Here is a 12421-nt window from a genome sequence, read left to right on the forward strand (position 1 = left end):
GAGGACCCTGAGTTAGTTTTGAACAGCAATGTCTGCATCTCACAGCCATCCAAGACTGCACCCCCTGTGACCAGCTCTGGCAACTGCACTCTTACCTGCATAGACCCTTCCCAAGTTAAAAATATAAAAGCCACCCTTTCTTGGAGGCGAACCTAGGTACACCCTGGCAAGCCCTCCTTGTATTACTGAAGCTTGTCCCCTATATACCCGGCAACTCACTCATTTCTTAAGCTTTCATTTTGGCCACATTTCCCTAGAGTGCACAGAGAGGTCAGATGGTTTGCTCAGAGTCACACAGCATTTAAGAGGCAGAGTCAGATTTGAACTTTGATACCAGATCTGTAAAGTGTTTTTATTTAGAAAAGTCAAGCGCTCACCATGTGGTTGCTTTCTGGATATCCCAGAAAGTACGCATGGATGAGTAGGGTATGTATACAGGAGTGTGAGGGTTGGTCTCTGGGTCCCTACCTGAGAAGGTATTTTGGTAAAAAGGAGGCAGCTATTATGCTCCAATCTCTTGGGGTCCATTTTAAGGTGGAGATTTTTCTAAACTTTGACCATAATTTTCATATAGCCCAAGCCAGCCTCAAACGAGGTAGCTGAGCCTGCCTTGAACTCCCGATCCTCCATCTCCATTTCAAGTGCTGGAGTTACGGGTGTGGACCACTGCGCCAAGTCCATTCAGATGCTTCTTGAATAGCTGGGGGTGGCCTCCTTGGAGTCTCTCAGCCCCCAGGCTCTAGTTGTTGGGACAGGATGCTGAGGACGTGATGGAACTTCTCCAGGCGGTTGGCTCTGGTGGCCTGGGCCCCCTTGCTCCCCCAGAGTAAGCGGCGCAGGAAACCCGTGGTCAGCGCCTCCCAGAGTTCTGGGTTAGGCCTGAATCCTGTAGGCAGAGTCATGCGCGCTTGGGGTGTGGCTCAGGCCTCTCCCATACCTGCCTTTTAATGCTAGGAACTTTGACCCATAGGAGCCAGTGGGGAGTGCCAGGGCAGGGGTTAGCAGGGGAAGGGGGCCCCTTGATCTCTGCGGGGGTAAGGGCAGGGTGCAGAACAACACGAGACAGGATGACCGCCTAGGTGCAGCATTCAGGGAGCCCTGTCTTAGAGGCTACGCCGGGAGGCGGGATTAAAGGGCATAGCCATCCAGCTCAGCAAACCTTGGACTGAGCCTGCCCCTTTGCAGGGTGTGGACACCCAAGGTCTTAGAAATTACCCAGGATAAGAGTCTTAGAGGTTGGCTGGGCCCAGGTGGGAGGCAAGTGTGACTTGACTGGGGAAGAAGTCATGTTGGAGGGAACCCCAATGGGGCCAGATATTCCCAGGCCAGAGGTTGGGGTGGGACACCGCTGGACATAGCTCCGCTGGGCTCCGTGGTCCCTTTTATAGGGAGAGCACTACTTGTGGTTTATGATTGGGGTTGGGTCCTCCCCCGGGGTTGTGGCAGTCCCAGTTGGGTGAGACTTTGGAAAACTTGGGCTAGGTTGGCCTCCAAGGGGCCATCGCTCACCTTGCAGGCGCTGGGCTGCCGCCCTGCGGAACAGAGGCGCATCGCGGGCCACCTGTCGCGCCCCAAGCAGAGTGCGCAACAGCCGGTCACAGGACTCGTCCAGCGGCCCAGAGGTCTCCTCGCCCTCCAGCAGGCGTACTACCGGTGCCACGTGTGGCAGGGCCACCTCTCCTGGGCTGCAGGGTCCTGTGGGAAAGGTAGGATCTGGGATGGTGCGATAGGGCACAGGGTAGAGCCTAGGTGGTAACAGGGGCGGGATCAAAGACAGAGGTGGAGGGCGGAGGGTGGAGGGGCGAGGCCAGGGTCTAGTGTAGGGAAGGTGGTTAGCATTGGGGAAGAATTTAAAGAGAAATGCCTAGGATGGGGTCAGCCACAGGGCTAGAGTGGAGTCCAGGACCCAGAGCAGGGAAGAAGCCTAGGCTGGGTCAGGCATACGGCAGGGACGGATCCTGGAGCTGGGAAGGAGGCTGGGGCAGGGGAAGAGCATAAGATGTAGCTAGCAGCCTAGAGCAGGAAACCTAAAATAGGGAGAGGGAAAATTTAGGTGGGGTGGGGGTGGGGGGTTGGATCAGAGCAGGACCCTGGGGCTGGGAAGAAGCCTGAGGCAGGCGAGGCACAGTCCAGAACCTCTCTCACCTGTACTTTCATCCAGAGCCCGCATCAGAGGCTTTAGCTCTTGTTCAAAGACCAGCGCGGCCTCCGTGTGGTTCCTTCGTAGATGACGCCAAGTGCTCTCTAACCTGGATACCTGGACACGGAGATAGGAGCCCAGCTAGTGCCATCTTTCCCGTTACCTGCACCCAGGCTTCTTCCCCAACCCTGTTCCCAACACACCTGGGGCATGAGCAGGGCGCCCATGACCCCAGCCAGTCCCAGCAGGTCCCCTGTCGCTCCTGGCCTCAGCGCCAACGCTAGATCCACCAGGCCTTTCAGAGCGACTGCGCGTTCCTCCAGGGGCCCCGAGCAACCCAGCACAGCCAAGGCCCCAGCCAGTGCCAGGGTCTCAATCCTGTGGAGGTGGAATGCAAGGGTCTGGGGACAGTAGGAGAGTTTGTGATGGGAGAAGGGGCAGGAAGTGGATTGCCCAGCCCCCTCCACCATGGGGAATGTTAGCAGAAACTGAGTTAGAAAGTCACAACCCCCGACCCCACACCTCACCTCTCTAGCACCTCCAACCTCAGGCGGTGACCGTGAGGAAGTGTGAGTAGTTCTAGACCAGAGGCGACGCCCATGGCACTTTTCTGACTCTTGGTCACCCCCAGCAGGCCTATAGCCTTGACAAGAGAACACAAAACATGTGGAACAGACTAAGCGTTCTGATGATCCCTTGGAGTCTGCCTCTGGTGAAACCATTTCCTCCTAACAGAAATAACCCCTCCTGGATGGAGCAGGGAAGTTAACTAACAAGGCTAGGGAAAGAGAGGAAGTCTCAGGAAGTCTGATGATTACGAGGGTCACAAGATTCATAAGCACTGACAATGTCTGGAGCTGCCTGCAGGGGGCGCCAGGAATGCAGTGTTTGGGAGTGTTTGCTAGCATTGGGCTTTTTAGGGGATGCAGCCTTTGAGTCACCGGTGCTCCAGGAAGTAACCCCATAAACGCTCACTAAACTAGACTCAGGTGGAATCGTTTCTTCTGCGGCTAGTGCCCTATCTATTGTAAGCAGACATCTGTTCATTCCTCCCCGGGAAAAGCCCCTTGCTGGTGGAGGACCCCAGCAGATGCCGCACCTGGCAGTCCACCAACAGCAGGTGCAGAGCAGTACTCTCAGGATGGTGTGCCACCAGCAAGCTTCGGAGGGTACACAGAACTGCAGGGTCCAAGGGTCTGTTCTGGGGACCCAGCAAACCGGAGGGGTGGCCAGGGATGCAAAATGAGACCTCAGCTTGTGGTCTTATGAAGCATCTGTCTTCTTCCTCGTCTTCCTCTGCTTCCCACCACCAGACGGCTGGCTCCGGACAGCTCGGTCTAGGAGTCGTTCTCTGAGCACTGGGTACTCGGGGGAGAAGTTCACAGTATGTTGGGGGATGTCCAGAGGCCAAGGAGGGCGTCCGGAGGGGCACGGAGCGAGCCTTTGCGTGAAGCTGTCCGTCAGAGGCCGTGAGACTGTATGCCATAGTTCCCAGGTGAGGCAGGACCTTCAGCAACGTGGGTTCGCTGCCTGTCCGGTGCAGGGCAGACCCGAAAGCAGGGGGTGCTCCTGGGACAAGGGAAGATACAGCTCTGCTTGCAGAAGAGAGCTTGGCAGAGTGGGGTGGGAATGAGCTCAGCTCTCTGGCTCTCCTGCTTCGGTCCAGTAACTGAGGATCCCTTCCCAGCCTCTCAGACTCTGCCACCTTGAAAACAAACCTTCAACACTTGGGGCATGTTCTGAATTCTGTGTTTGCGTGTGTGTGTGGTCATGCATTACACGGTATGGATGTCAGCGGATGACCTTAGGTGTGGTCCCTCAGGCATCATCAACTTGATTTGATTTGATCAGGTTTGTGTCACTGGCCCGGGACTCCTGGCTGTGTCAGGCTGGTGACCCTGTGAGCCCCAGGGATCTTCCTGTCTCCACCCCTCAGCACTGGATAACAAACACACATCACTGCACTTGACTTTTTAAAACATGGGTTCAGGGAATCCAAACTCAGGTATTCATACTCCTGTGGCCTCTGAGCCATCTCCCCTGCCCACCCCACCTTTTTCTGGGAGAGGATTTCAGTAGATATTACAGGCAACCTTGAACTGGAGATCTTCCAGTGTTGGCCTCTCAAGTAATTAGGCTAACACACACACACACGAGTACACACTTATGACCCAGGCCTGATGCACAAACACATGAATACACACTTATGACCCAGGAATGGTGCAAACATGCATACACACAGACCACACAGACACAGACACACACACGAGTACACACTTATGACCCAGGCCTGATGCACAAACACATGAATACACACTTATGACCCAGGAATGGTGCAAACATGCATACACACAGACCACACACACACACACACACACACACACACACACACACACACTATGATCTTGTAGCAGTATCAAGAAGCTCTCAACTGACCAGAGCAAGAAAGCAAGGTCTCAAGAGGAGATCCAGGGGCCTGAGCTCACTCAGGGGAGAATGGCACTCCAGTCTCTGTGGGCCTGGGGGGGCCCCCTCACCTGCTGTATCATCACGTTTTCCCCTTCCTGAATGGTCCAACCCAGAAGGCTGGCTGGAGCTCCACTTCCTAGGCCTAAGAGACAGAGGTGCAAAGGGCTGTGAGTCCAGCCTGAGCGGAGAAAATGCCGCCAACCAGTTCCATCAACCTGCCAGCCACTTTGGTGATGGCATCTCTTAGTTCTTCATTCTGCAACTAGACTGGCGGAGGTAGAGGCAGGGGGGTCTGCAGTTCAGGGGCATCCATCACGATACGGCCAGTCTGAGCCCAGCTTGGCATACATGAGACCCTGTCCAAAATAGTAAGTCAGGAGAAGCCTCAGTGCTGAATACCTGAGAGGCCTGGGGGCAGCCGGGCTGTCGGTGAGCACGTCCTCACTGAAGCTGCGAGTCAGCGGCCTCTGACGTCTCACAGGCTTGGAGGCCACAGCTCCTGTAGCCTGGGACAGAGGTCGCCTGCGGGTCACATAACTGTGGACCAGGGCAGACATACTGGGAAACCTTTCATCTTCTAGCTGAAAGAGGGCCTGCGGGCGACCAGGCCTAGGCCGCAGCACCACTCGGAACACCTCAAAATGTAGGATCTTGCCTCGCCAGCGGCAGGAGATCACAGGGTGGCTCCCTCGGGACTCAGAGGAACGAACAAGGAAGTCGCCATCTTGTAGTAGGAGGGTTTCAGCTTCCTGAGGATGCAGAATAGGTGGGTGTTTCCAGAACCCTGCCCTCCCAGGCAACAAAAGCCATCTTGAAGTAGGGGCCCCATCCCTAATCACGCCCGCAGCCCTTCACAGGGGGATTCCAGTGGTCCTGATTCCTGGGTTAGGACCCTAGAATTACTGATTTTCTTTTCTTTCTTTTTAAAAAATATTTATTTATTTATTATGTATACAATATTCTGTTTGTGTGTATGCCTGAAGGCCAGAAGAGGGCACCTGACCTCATTACAGATGGTTGTGAGCCACCATGTGGTTGCTGGGAATTGAACTCAGGACCTTTGGAAGAGCAGGCAATGCTCTTAATCGCTAAGCCATCTCTCCAGCCCTCTTTCTTTCTTTTTTTTTTTTTTTGATTTTTGAGACAGGGTTTCTCCCGTAGCTTTTGGTTCCTGTCCTGGAACTAGCTCTTGTAGACCAGGCTGGCCTCGAACTCACAGAGATCCGCCTGCCTCTGCCTCCCGAGTGCTGGGATTAAAGGCGTGCTCCACCACCACCCGGCCCTCTTTTTTTTTTTTTTTTTTTTTTTTTTTTTTTGAAATAAACTCTCACTAGTAACCCAAAGTGGCCTTGAACTGCAGCACTTCTGGAGTGTTGAGGTTACCTGGCTGGTCCTCATCTATAGACTGGGAAACTGAGTCTCAGAAAATTCAAATGCACTGTCCATCGTCCCACAGTATGTGAGCTGTAGGGCTAGGATCTGGACCCAGCATGTCTGAATTCTGGGCAATCATTTAACTTTCTGTCTGCCATAATTTTATTGTATGTTTCAGGGTCCCAGGGCTCTTGAGTATGTGACAGTAAGGAGGTGGAGGCAAGGGGGCTCAACTTCAAAGGAAAGTGCTAGGGTGGAGATGGGGTTAGGGTGGGAGACAGACAGGGGTCAGAGAGTACGGGGTCTGTTCAGTCTCCATTACCATCCTCAGCAGTATCCCGGGAAACGGGGATGGTTTCTTTCTTTCTTTTCTTTTTTTTTTCTTTTCTTTTTTTTTTTTTTTATTTTCGAGACAGGGTTTCTCTGTAGCTTTTGGTTCCTGTCCTGGAACTAGCTCTTGTAGACCAGGCTGGCCTCGAACTCCCAGAGATCCACCTGCCTCTGCCTCCCGAGTGCTGGGATTAAAGGCGTGCGCCACCACCGCTCGGCCAGAGATGGTTTCTGTTCATCCGATAGCTCCCACTCAGCCAAGCTTCAAGAGTGTCTCCCGTCCTCCAGCCCACCTGTCCCCAACAGACCCTGGCTCCAAGTTGCTCACCTAAAACCCAGGCTTTCCCACATTCGTGTGGGAGAGTCTTCCCGCTTGCCTACAGGGTCCATACCTGTCGAGACAGCTGACCGTGGTACCAGGGCTGGCAGGTAAGGTTGTCTGTATCCTGTGGTGCCTGCATGGAGCTCTTGGCGGAGGGCATCAGGGCCGAACTTTGCACACCCACCCTGCCTCAGTCTTCCACATCTGCAAAATGGGAGCGATGAGTCCTGCACACTGAGGGGTTGGGTCTCATCCTTCCATCATCTCATTTTTGAAATTTCCATTATTCATTTTACCTTTGTTCTAGTCAATTTTAACTGTTAACTTTACACAGTGTGAAGTCACCTTGGAAGGGAGTCTCAGGTAGGGTCTCGTCATGATCAGATTTACATGTGAGCATGTCTGTGGGGAGATTGTCTTCATTGTTAATTGTGTAGAAGGGCACAGCTCCCTGTGGATGGTACTATTCATCCCTGGGAAGGTGGTGCTGGGCTGTATCAGGAAGCTAGACGTGGGTCTGTGTGAGAGCCAGCAAACAGGCTTCCTCCACCTTTTTTGCCACAAGCTTCTGTCTGTGTTCCTGCCTGACTTCCTTCAGTGACAGACTGTGTCCTGGAAGCTGCAGTACAGTCCTGTCTGTTCCTAAGTGGCTCTGGGTCTGTGTCTTATCCCAGCAACAGGAATGAAGCTAGAACAACCCTGTGTTCGGCACACACGACAGTGAATTCCATCATGACATCGTCATACCTGCTTATATTTTGCCCATACCACATCACCCACTCTATTTATGTACATGTGGTGTGTGCACATGTGTGTGTGTACATGTGGGTGCGTGCAGATGTTTGGACCCTTAGGCGTGTTGAATTGAGAGGATGTTGGGTGTCTATTGCTCTCTCCCTTACTACTTGAGGCAGGGTCATCCAGTGAACAAAGAGATTGTCATTTTGGCCAGGCTCCTTGGCCTCCTGTCTCTGCCTGCCTCTGCTTGCCTCTGTCTGCCCCAGGCCAGCCAGCATTTTACGTGGGGACAGGGGACAATTGTGCAAACACGATTTCCCCAATCATGTTTTCGGGCCCCCATTACCCTCTCTTGTCTGCACACCCCAATTATCCTTGTTCAGTTTCATGTCTAAGTAATTCATCTTTTAATTTCACGTTATATATGTACTTGTGTGTACATATAATAAGTGCTTGATTATATGTATTTTACATGTGAGAGAAAACATAGTATTTGTTTTCTGGGTCTGGTTTATTTTAATTAACATGACAGTCCTCAGTCCCATCAATTTTCCTGCAAATTATATATTTTTCTCTATAACTTCATAATACTCACACGCACGCATGCACGCACCCACCACATCCCCCTTTTATTCCTCTCCCATTTTTTTTTTTTTTTTACTTTGGAGATCATATAGCTAGCCCAGCTGGTCTTAAACTCCTGCCTCCAAGTCTTGAGTGCTGAGCTGCATATCTTTTTGATTTCTGTGTTGATGGACATCTAGCCTGATTCTACACTGTTGTAGCACAGCTCAGATGCTGCTATAGATCACACACACACACACACGAAATGAATGCATATGATAAATTAAACAAGCAATTCGCAGCCATATTTGCATGCATGTATGTATATTTGTATATTTTGAACATAGTCACACTGGCTGGCCTGGAACTGGCTGTGTATTCCAGACTGACCAGGAAATCACAGAGATTTACCTGCTTCTGCCGTCTGAGTGTTGGGATTAAAGGTGTGTGCCAGTATGCACAGTGAATGTGTGTGTGTAACTGGGGTTTGAACCTGGGGCCTCCTAAGCGCCTGGCAGGGACAGACACTGAGCTACCGCCCAGCTTAAATATCTCAATATTAATAGTGTAGGCCTTGTTTCACACTGGGGTTGAGTCAGGGCCCTGGCCATGAGAAGCATGAGTTCTATTATTGAGCTCCAGCTCCCAGCTCGGATGAGAAGTTTTTATATACAAATAAATACAGCACACTTACTTACAAGTGAGTACATCTTACATAAAATGGTCTGCCTCTGTCCTGGTGTGCTGCCCTGTCCGGGAGGAAACTGTTCACAAGCAACTTGTGGAGGAGAGGATTTATTTGGCTACACTTCCTGGTCACATTCCATCCCCAAGGAGAGTCAAGGCAGGAACTCAGGCAGTGATGGAGGCAGAGGGCAAGAGAGAGGGTCCAGCAGACAAGAGTGGACCTGAGTTCAGATCCCAGCGACCACACTGCAACCCACAACAGTCTGTAACCTCAACCCCAGGGGATCCCACAACTTCTGACCTCCAAACACATACATCCCCTTTCCACACGGCATCCATTCAGACACACATACATACATACATACATACATACATATATATACATACATATATATATGTGTGTGTATGTATATAGTATCTGAAGCAGAAAGCACATATGAACACTTCAGGAGGCCTGCTTACTGCTCTCTGCCAGCGTCTTATACAGCCCAGCTCCACCTGTACAGGTTGGCACTGCCCACTGTGGGCTGACACTCACTCACATATAAAGGAAAAACAATGTATATGTAGAAATAACAGAAATGTATAGATAAATGTGGGCATAAGTAACTCGCTTACTTTAGTTATCACTATTTAAGTTGGATACAGCTATAAACTCAGCACGTTGGAGGCTGAGACAGGAGGGTCCTGAGTCAAGGTTAGCCTGGGCTACGGGGGCGTGAGACCCAATCTGAAAAAACAACTTCCAAACAATAAGAATAAAATCAAATAGTAAAGTTAAAGTCATCTCACACCAGCAACTGCACTTTCGAGACTCCTTGCCAAGGTGCAACAGGTTACTCTTAAGTATATAACTCTTCAGCAGAACACAAGGCTTGTTTTGATGGTCTCTTGTAGCCCAGGCTGGCTTGGAGCTCACTGTACAGCCCAGGATGACTTTGAACTCCTGATCCTCCTGTCTTCACCTCCCCAGCGCTGGGCTGAAAGGCCTGAACCCCTAGGCTGGGTTTTTTAGGTGCTGCGCTGTGGATGGAGCCCAGGGCTTCGTTTGTGCTAAGTGAGCTCTACCTCTGACTCACAGCCCCACCCTCCCGCATAGTTCCTGCCTTCAAGACCGTTTAAAAGTCAAACTTGGAGACTGATCGGCAAATGGTGACTTTACATTTTGAGTTTCTTTTTGTGTTTGGTAACTTAACTATTTAGTTAGTATATTATGGTTAGATTTTAGATCTCAGACATTTTTCCACAGGCTCCAGATTGTGCCTCAAATATCTGTTAGAAAAATTATCTTGGGTGAGAGGGAGGGCTGGCTATCTTATCGTAGTTATCTGCCTGTTGGTCTGTCTATATACCCATCCAGCGATGGATCTTTGTATCTGTGTGTGTCTGTCTACCTATCTCCAGAGTCTTGGCCCTGGCAAGGCTGCCGAGAGACACACTGCAGGATTCCTGCCTCGTGAGTCACTGCTTCCTGGACAGGGGGGGCGGGGCATCCTCAACTGCGTCCTGAGACCTGGGGCCCCGGGGCTGGGAGGGAGCTGCCGCAGGCACTGCACACCTGAAGCCAGGTGTGCTCCCAAACGTGTACACTTCCTGTTTGTCACCAGGGTGGGGCCCGCGGCTGTGGCCGTCACTTCACGACTGACAAATTCCTGTTTTGCCAGTAACCTTCGGCGGGAATGGGGGCGAGGCAGAACCAAGTTCTGGTTCAAGTTTGGGGAGCTCAAGGAGTATATTATGGCACAGGTGCAGCCCCAGGTCAAGGAAACTGTCGTCTGGGTCTTTTGGGGGATAACTTATTTGGGCAGGGGAGGGGAACCAGGAAAGGGGACAGGCAAACTCGAGTGAGGTGTGTAGGTTTCCTGTGTCTGCACACATTCAGGGTGCAGTGGCCAGCAGATACCTCACAGACAGATGCAGGTAGAGTTGGGGTTCCGGGATCTCACCTTCAACTCTGAGCTGATATGGTGATTTAAGACCTACTGTGTACCACCAACCTGTCCTAGACCCAGTTACCGGATCCTCAGCTGCAACCAACAACCAACAGAGGAGCGGAGAAGATCATTCCTAAGGGTTCCGGGTGCAAATAGTGACACAGGAAGATTTCGTTAAGGAAGGCTAGAGGGGCAGGGTTCTTTTTTAATTTAAATTTTATCGTGTGCGGGAGTGCCAAGGTTCGTGGGTGGAGGCCAATGGACAGTTTCCTCCTTCTGGTCTCCACGTGGGTTCCTGGACGGAACTCAGGCTAGCGGACTTCAGGGACAGGGACAAACGCCTTTATCAGCTGAGCCATCTCACCAGCCCCGGGGACTGGTGTTCTTTAAGTATGAAAGACCCTTTCCAGGAGGAAAGGACCCGAGAGCTGAGACCTAGGTTTGGACTGAGGCAGCAAGGCAGAGCTTTGGGATGCCTGGGTGGTGTGTGTGTGTGTGTGTGTGTGTGTGTGTGTGTGTGTGTGTGTGTGTGATGGGGGGGGGATGAGGGTGAGGCCGTTAGACGGGCGTTTTTTGATGTATTCACAACGTGCTAATGTGAGCGAGGAGGGACCAGAGGTAAAGAAAAGGCTAGGAGGGGAGACCTCACAGTAAAGGGAGCATCTTGTTTAAACCGGCGACCACACGCGACTTTTAGGTAGCGTTTGGGGCAGCCAGCCAGGGAGGGGCAGATCCGGATTTGCGCTAGCGTGCACCAAAGTGGAAGCCGAGAGTATTTCCGCAGACAGCAGGAAACACGCTGGGAGCTGCGCGAGGGCCACCCAAGACACACCCGGGTTCCCGGACACGCAGGACGCACAGTCACTCACTTGGAGACTTCTTCCGACCCCCCACAGGCTCTCTTGGATGGATCCTCGGGTTCTCCCTGAGAGCTAACGGCCCCATCCCGAGCCCAGTAGGGACCCCTGGATCTACCAAAGATCACCCCCACACTCACCTGGTCCGGACTCTGCTGTGGGGGATCCGACGGGACTCAGTCAGGAGGCTCAGCAGCTGAGGAGCGAACTGTCCACGCCCCAACCAGGCTCAACCTCGCCAGTCCTCCACTTGGTTGGAGCCCAGGCTGGACACCTGGCCCTGCCCCTCCAGGCCCCGCCCACCTGCCCCTCCCCTTCAGGCCCCGCCTCCAAAGGAACCTCCTAGGCGCTCACCCCGCCCCCTGGGAACCTGTCTCTGCCCGTAGCCGAGTCCCTAAGTCTGTGCGTGAGTGAGCACGCGCTCTTCTTGTTCTCTATAGACTCCTAGTCCTTGGCAACTCCAAGGACTCTCTTTAAACAGGCGCCACGCCTGCTCACCATTGCGCCCCCCTTAGTAGCACGGTTTGGGATTCTTCCTCCCTTTCCTTCTTTCTCCCCGCTCCCCCACATTTTTTATAGCACTCGTTTACCTATCCAAGGATGACCTTGGGTTCCTGATTCTCCCGCCTCCACCTCCCGAGTGCAGGGAGGACAGTTGTGCACTGTCATCTATATATCTAGTTTATGCGGTGCCCGGGACCGAACCCCCGGCTTCGGGCACGCTGGACAGCGCTCTACCCAGTGAGCCCCAGCCTCAAGATCTAGAACGATTTTTACCTCATACCGTGTCTTCCTAGGATCTGGCCGAGTTGAGGGTGTTTCTCCAAATCTCCAGGGATCCCGATCAGTTCAGAGCAGCCCTGGACTGTGGGGTCAACTGCTGCTCCCTCCAGCTATCCCCCGGCCCCCTCCCCGCGCCAATCCTGCCTGGGTTTGAAATGGAGAGACTTGTGGGAAAAAGCGACAGCCTCCATCAAAGATGGAGTAGGGCGGGAGTTTGAGCCAG

General features: G+C 52.5%; 1 protein-coding gene across 2 annotated transcripts; it reads right to left on the minus strand.

Moving 5' to 3' along the window:
• Positions 1-345: 345 nt before the first annotated feature.
• On the minus strand, positions 346-11779 carry Sh2d3a (SH2 domain containing 3A). 2 transcript variants are annotated; one of them, XM_050125240.1, is made up of 10 exons: positions 11556-11764; positions 6706-6839; positions 5009-5358; positions 4678-4751; positions 3240-3709; positions 2668-2783; positions 2344-2518; positions 2146-2257; positions 1510-1695; positions 346-886 (listed from the first exon to the last, which is right to left on the minus strand). In XM_050125240.1, the coding sequence occupies exons 2-10, from the start codon at positions 6793-6795 to the stop codon at positions 726-728; spliced, it is 1734 nt and encodes a 577-aa protein (XP_049981197.1). In that variant the 5' UTR covers positions 6796-6839; positions 11556-11764; the 3' UTR covers positions 346-725. The 2 variants fall into 2 exon arrangements, with proteins under 2 accessions (XP_049981197.1, XP_049981198.1); XM_050125241.1 differs by lacking the exons at positions 2344-2518; positions 2668-2783 and having other exon boundaries at positions 11556-11779.
• Between the last annotated feature and the right edge of the window lie 642 nt (positions 11780-12421).

This window comes from Alexandromys fortis, unplaced genomic scaffold (genome assembly GCF_014885135.2).
Source record: "Alexandromys fortis isolate MF-2015 unplaced genomic scaffold, M_Fortis_MF-2015_v1.1 scaffold_243, whole genome shotgun sequence".
Classification (NCBI taxonomy): Eukaryota; Metazoa; Chordata; class Mammalia; order Rodentia; family Cricetidae; genus Alexandromys; species Alexandromys fortis.

Coding starts and splice junctions, on each gene's coding strand:
- Sh2d3a (XM_050125240.1), bottom strand. CDS start 6,795: ATGCCCTCCGCCAAGAGCTCCATGCAGGCACCACAGGATACAGACAAC. Junction 5,359..6,705: donor ACGGTCAGCTGTCTCGACAG/GTATGGACCCTG, acceptor CTGCATCCTCAG/GAAGCTGAAACCCTCCTACT. Junction 2,519..2,667: donor AGGTTGGAGGTGCTAGAGAG/GTGAGGTGTGGG, acceptor CCACCTCCACAG/GATTGAGACCCTGGCACTGG.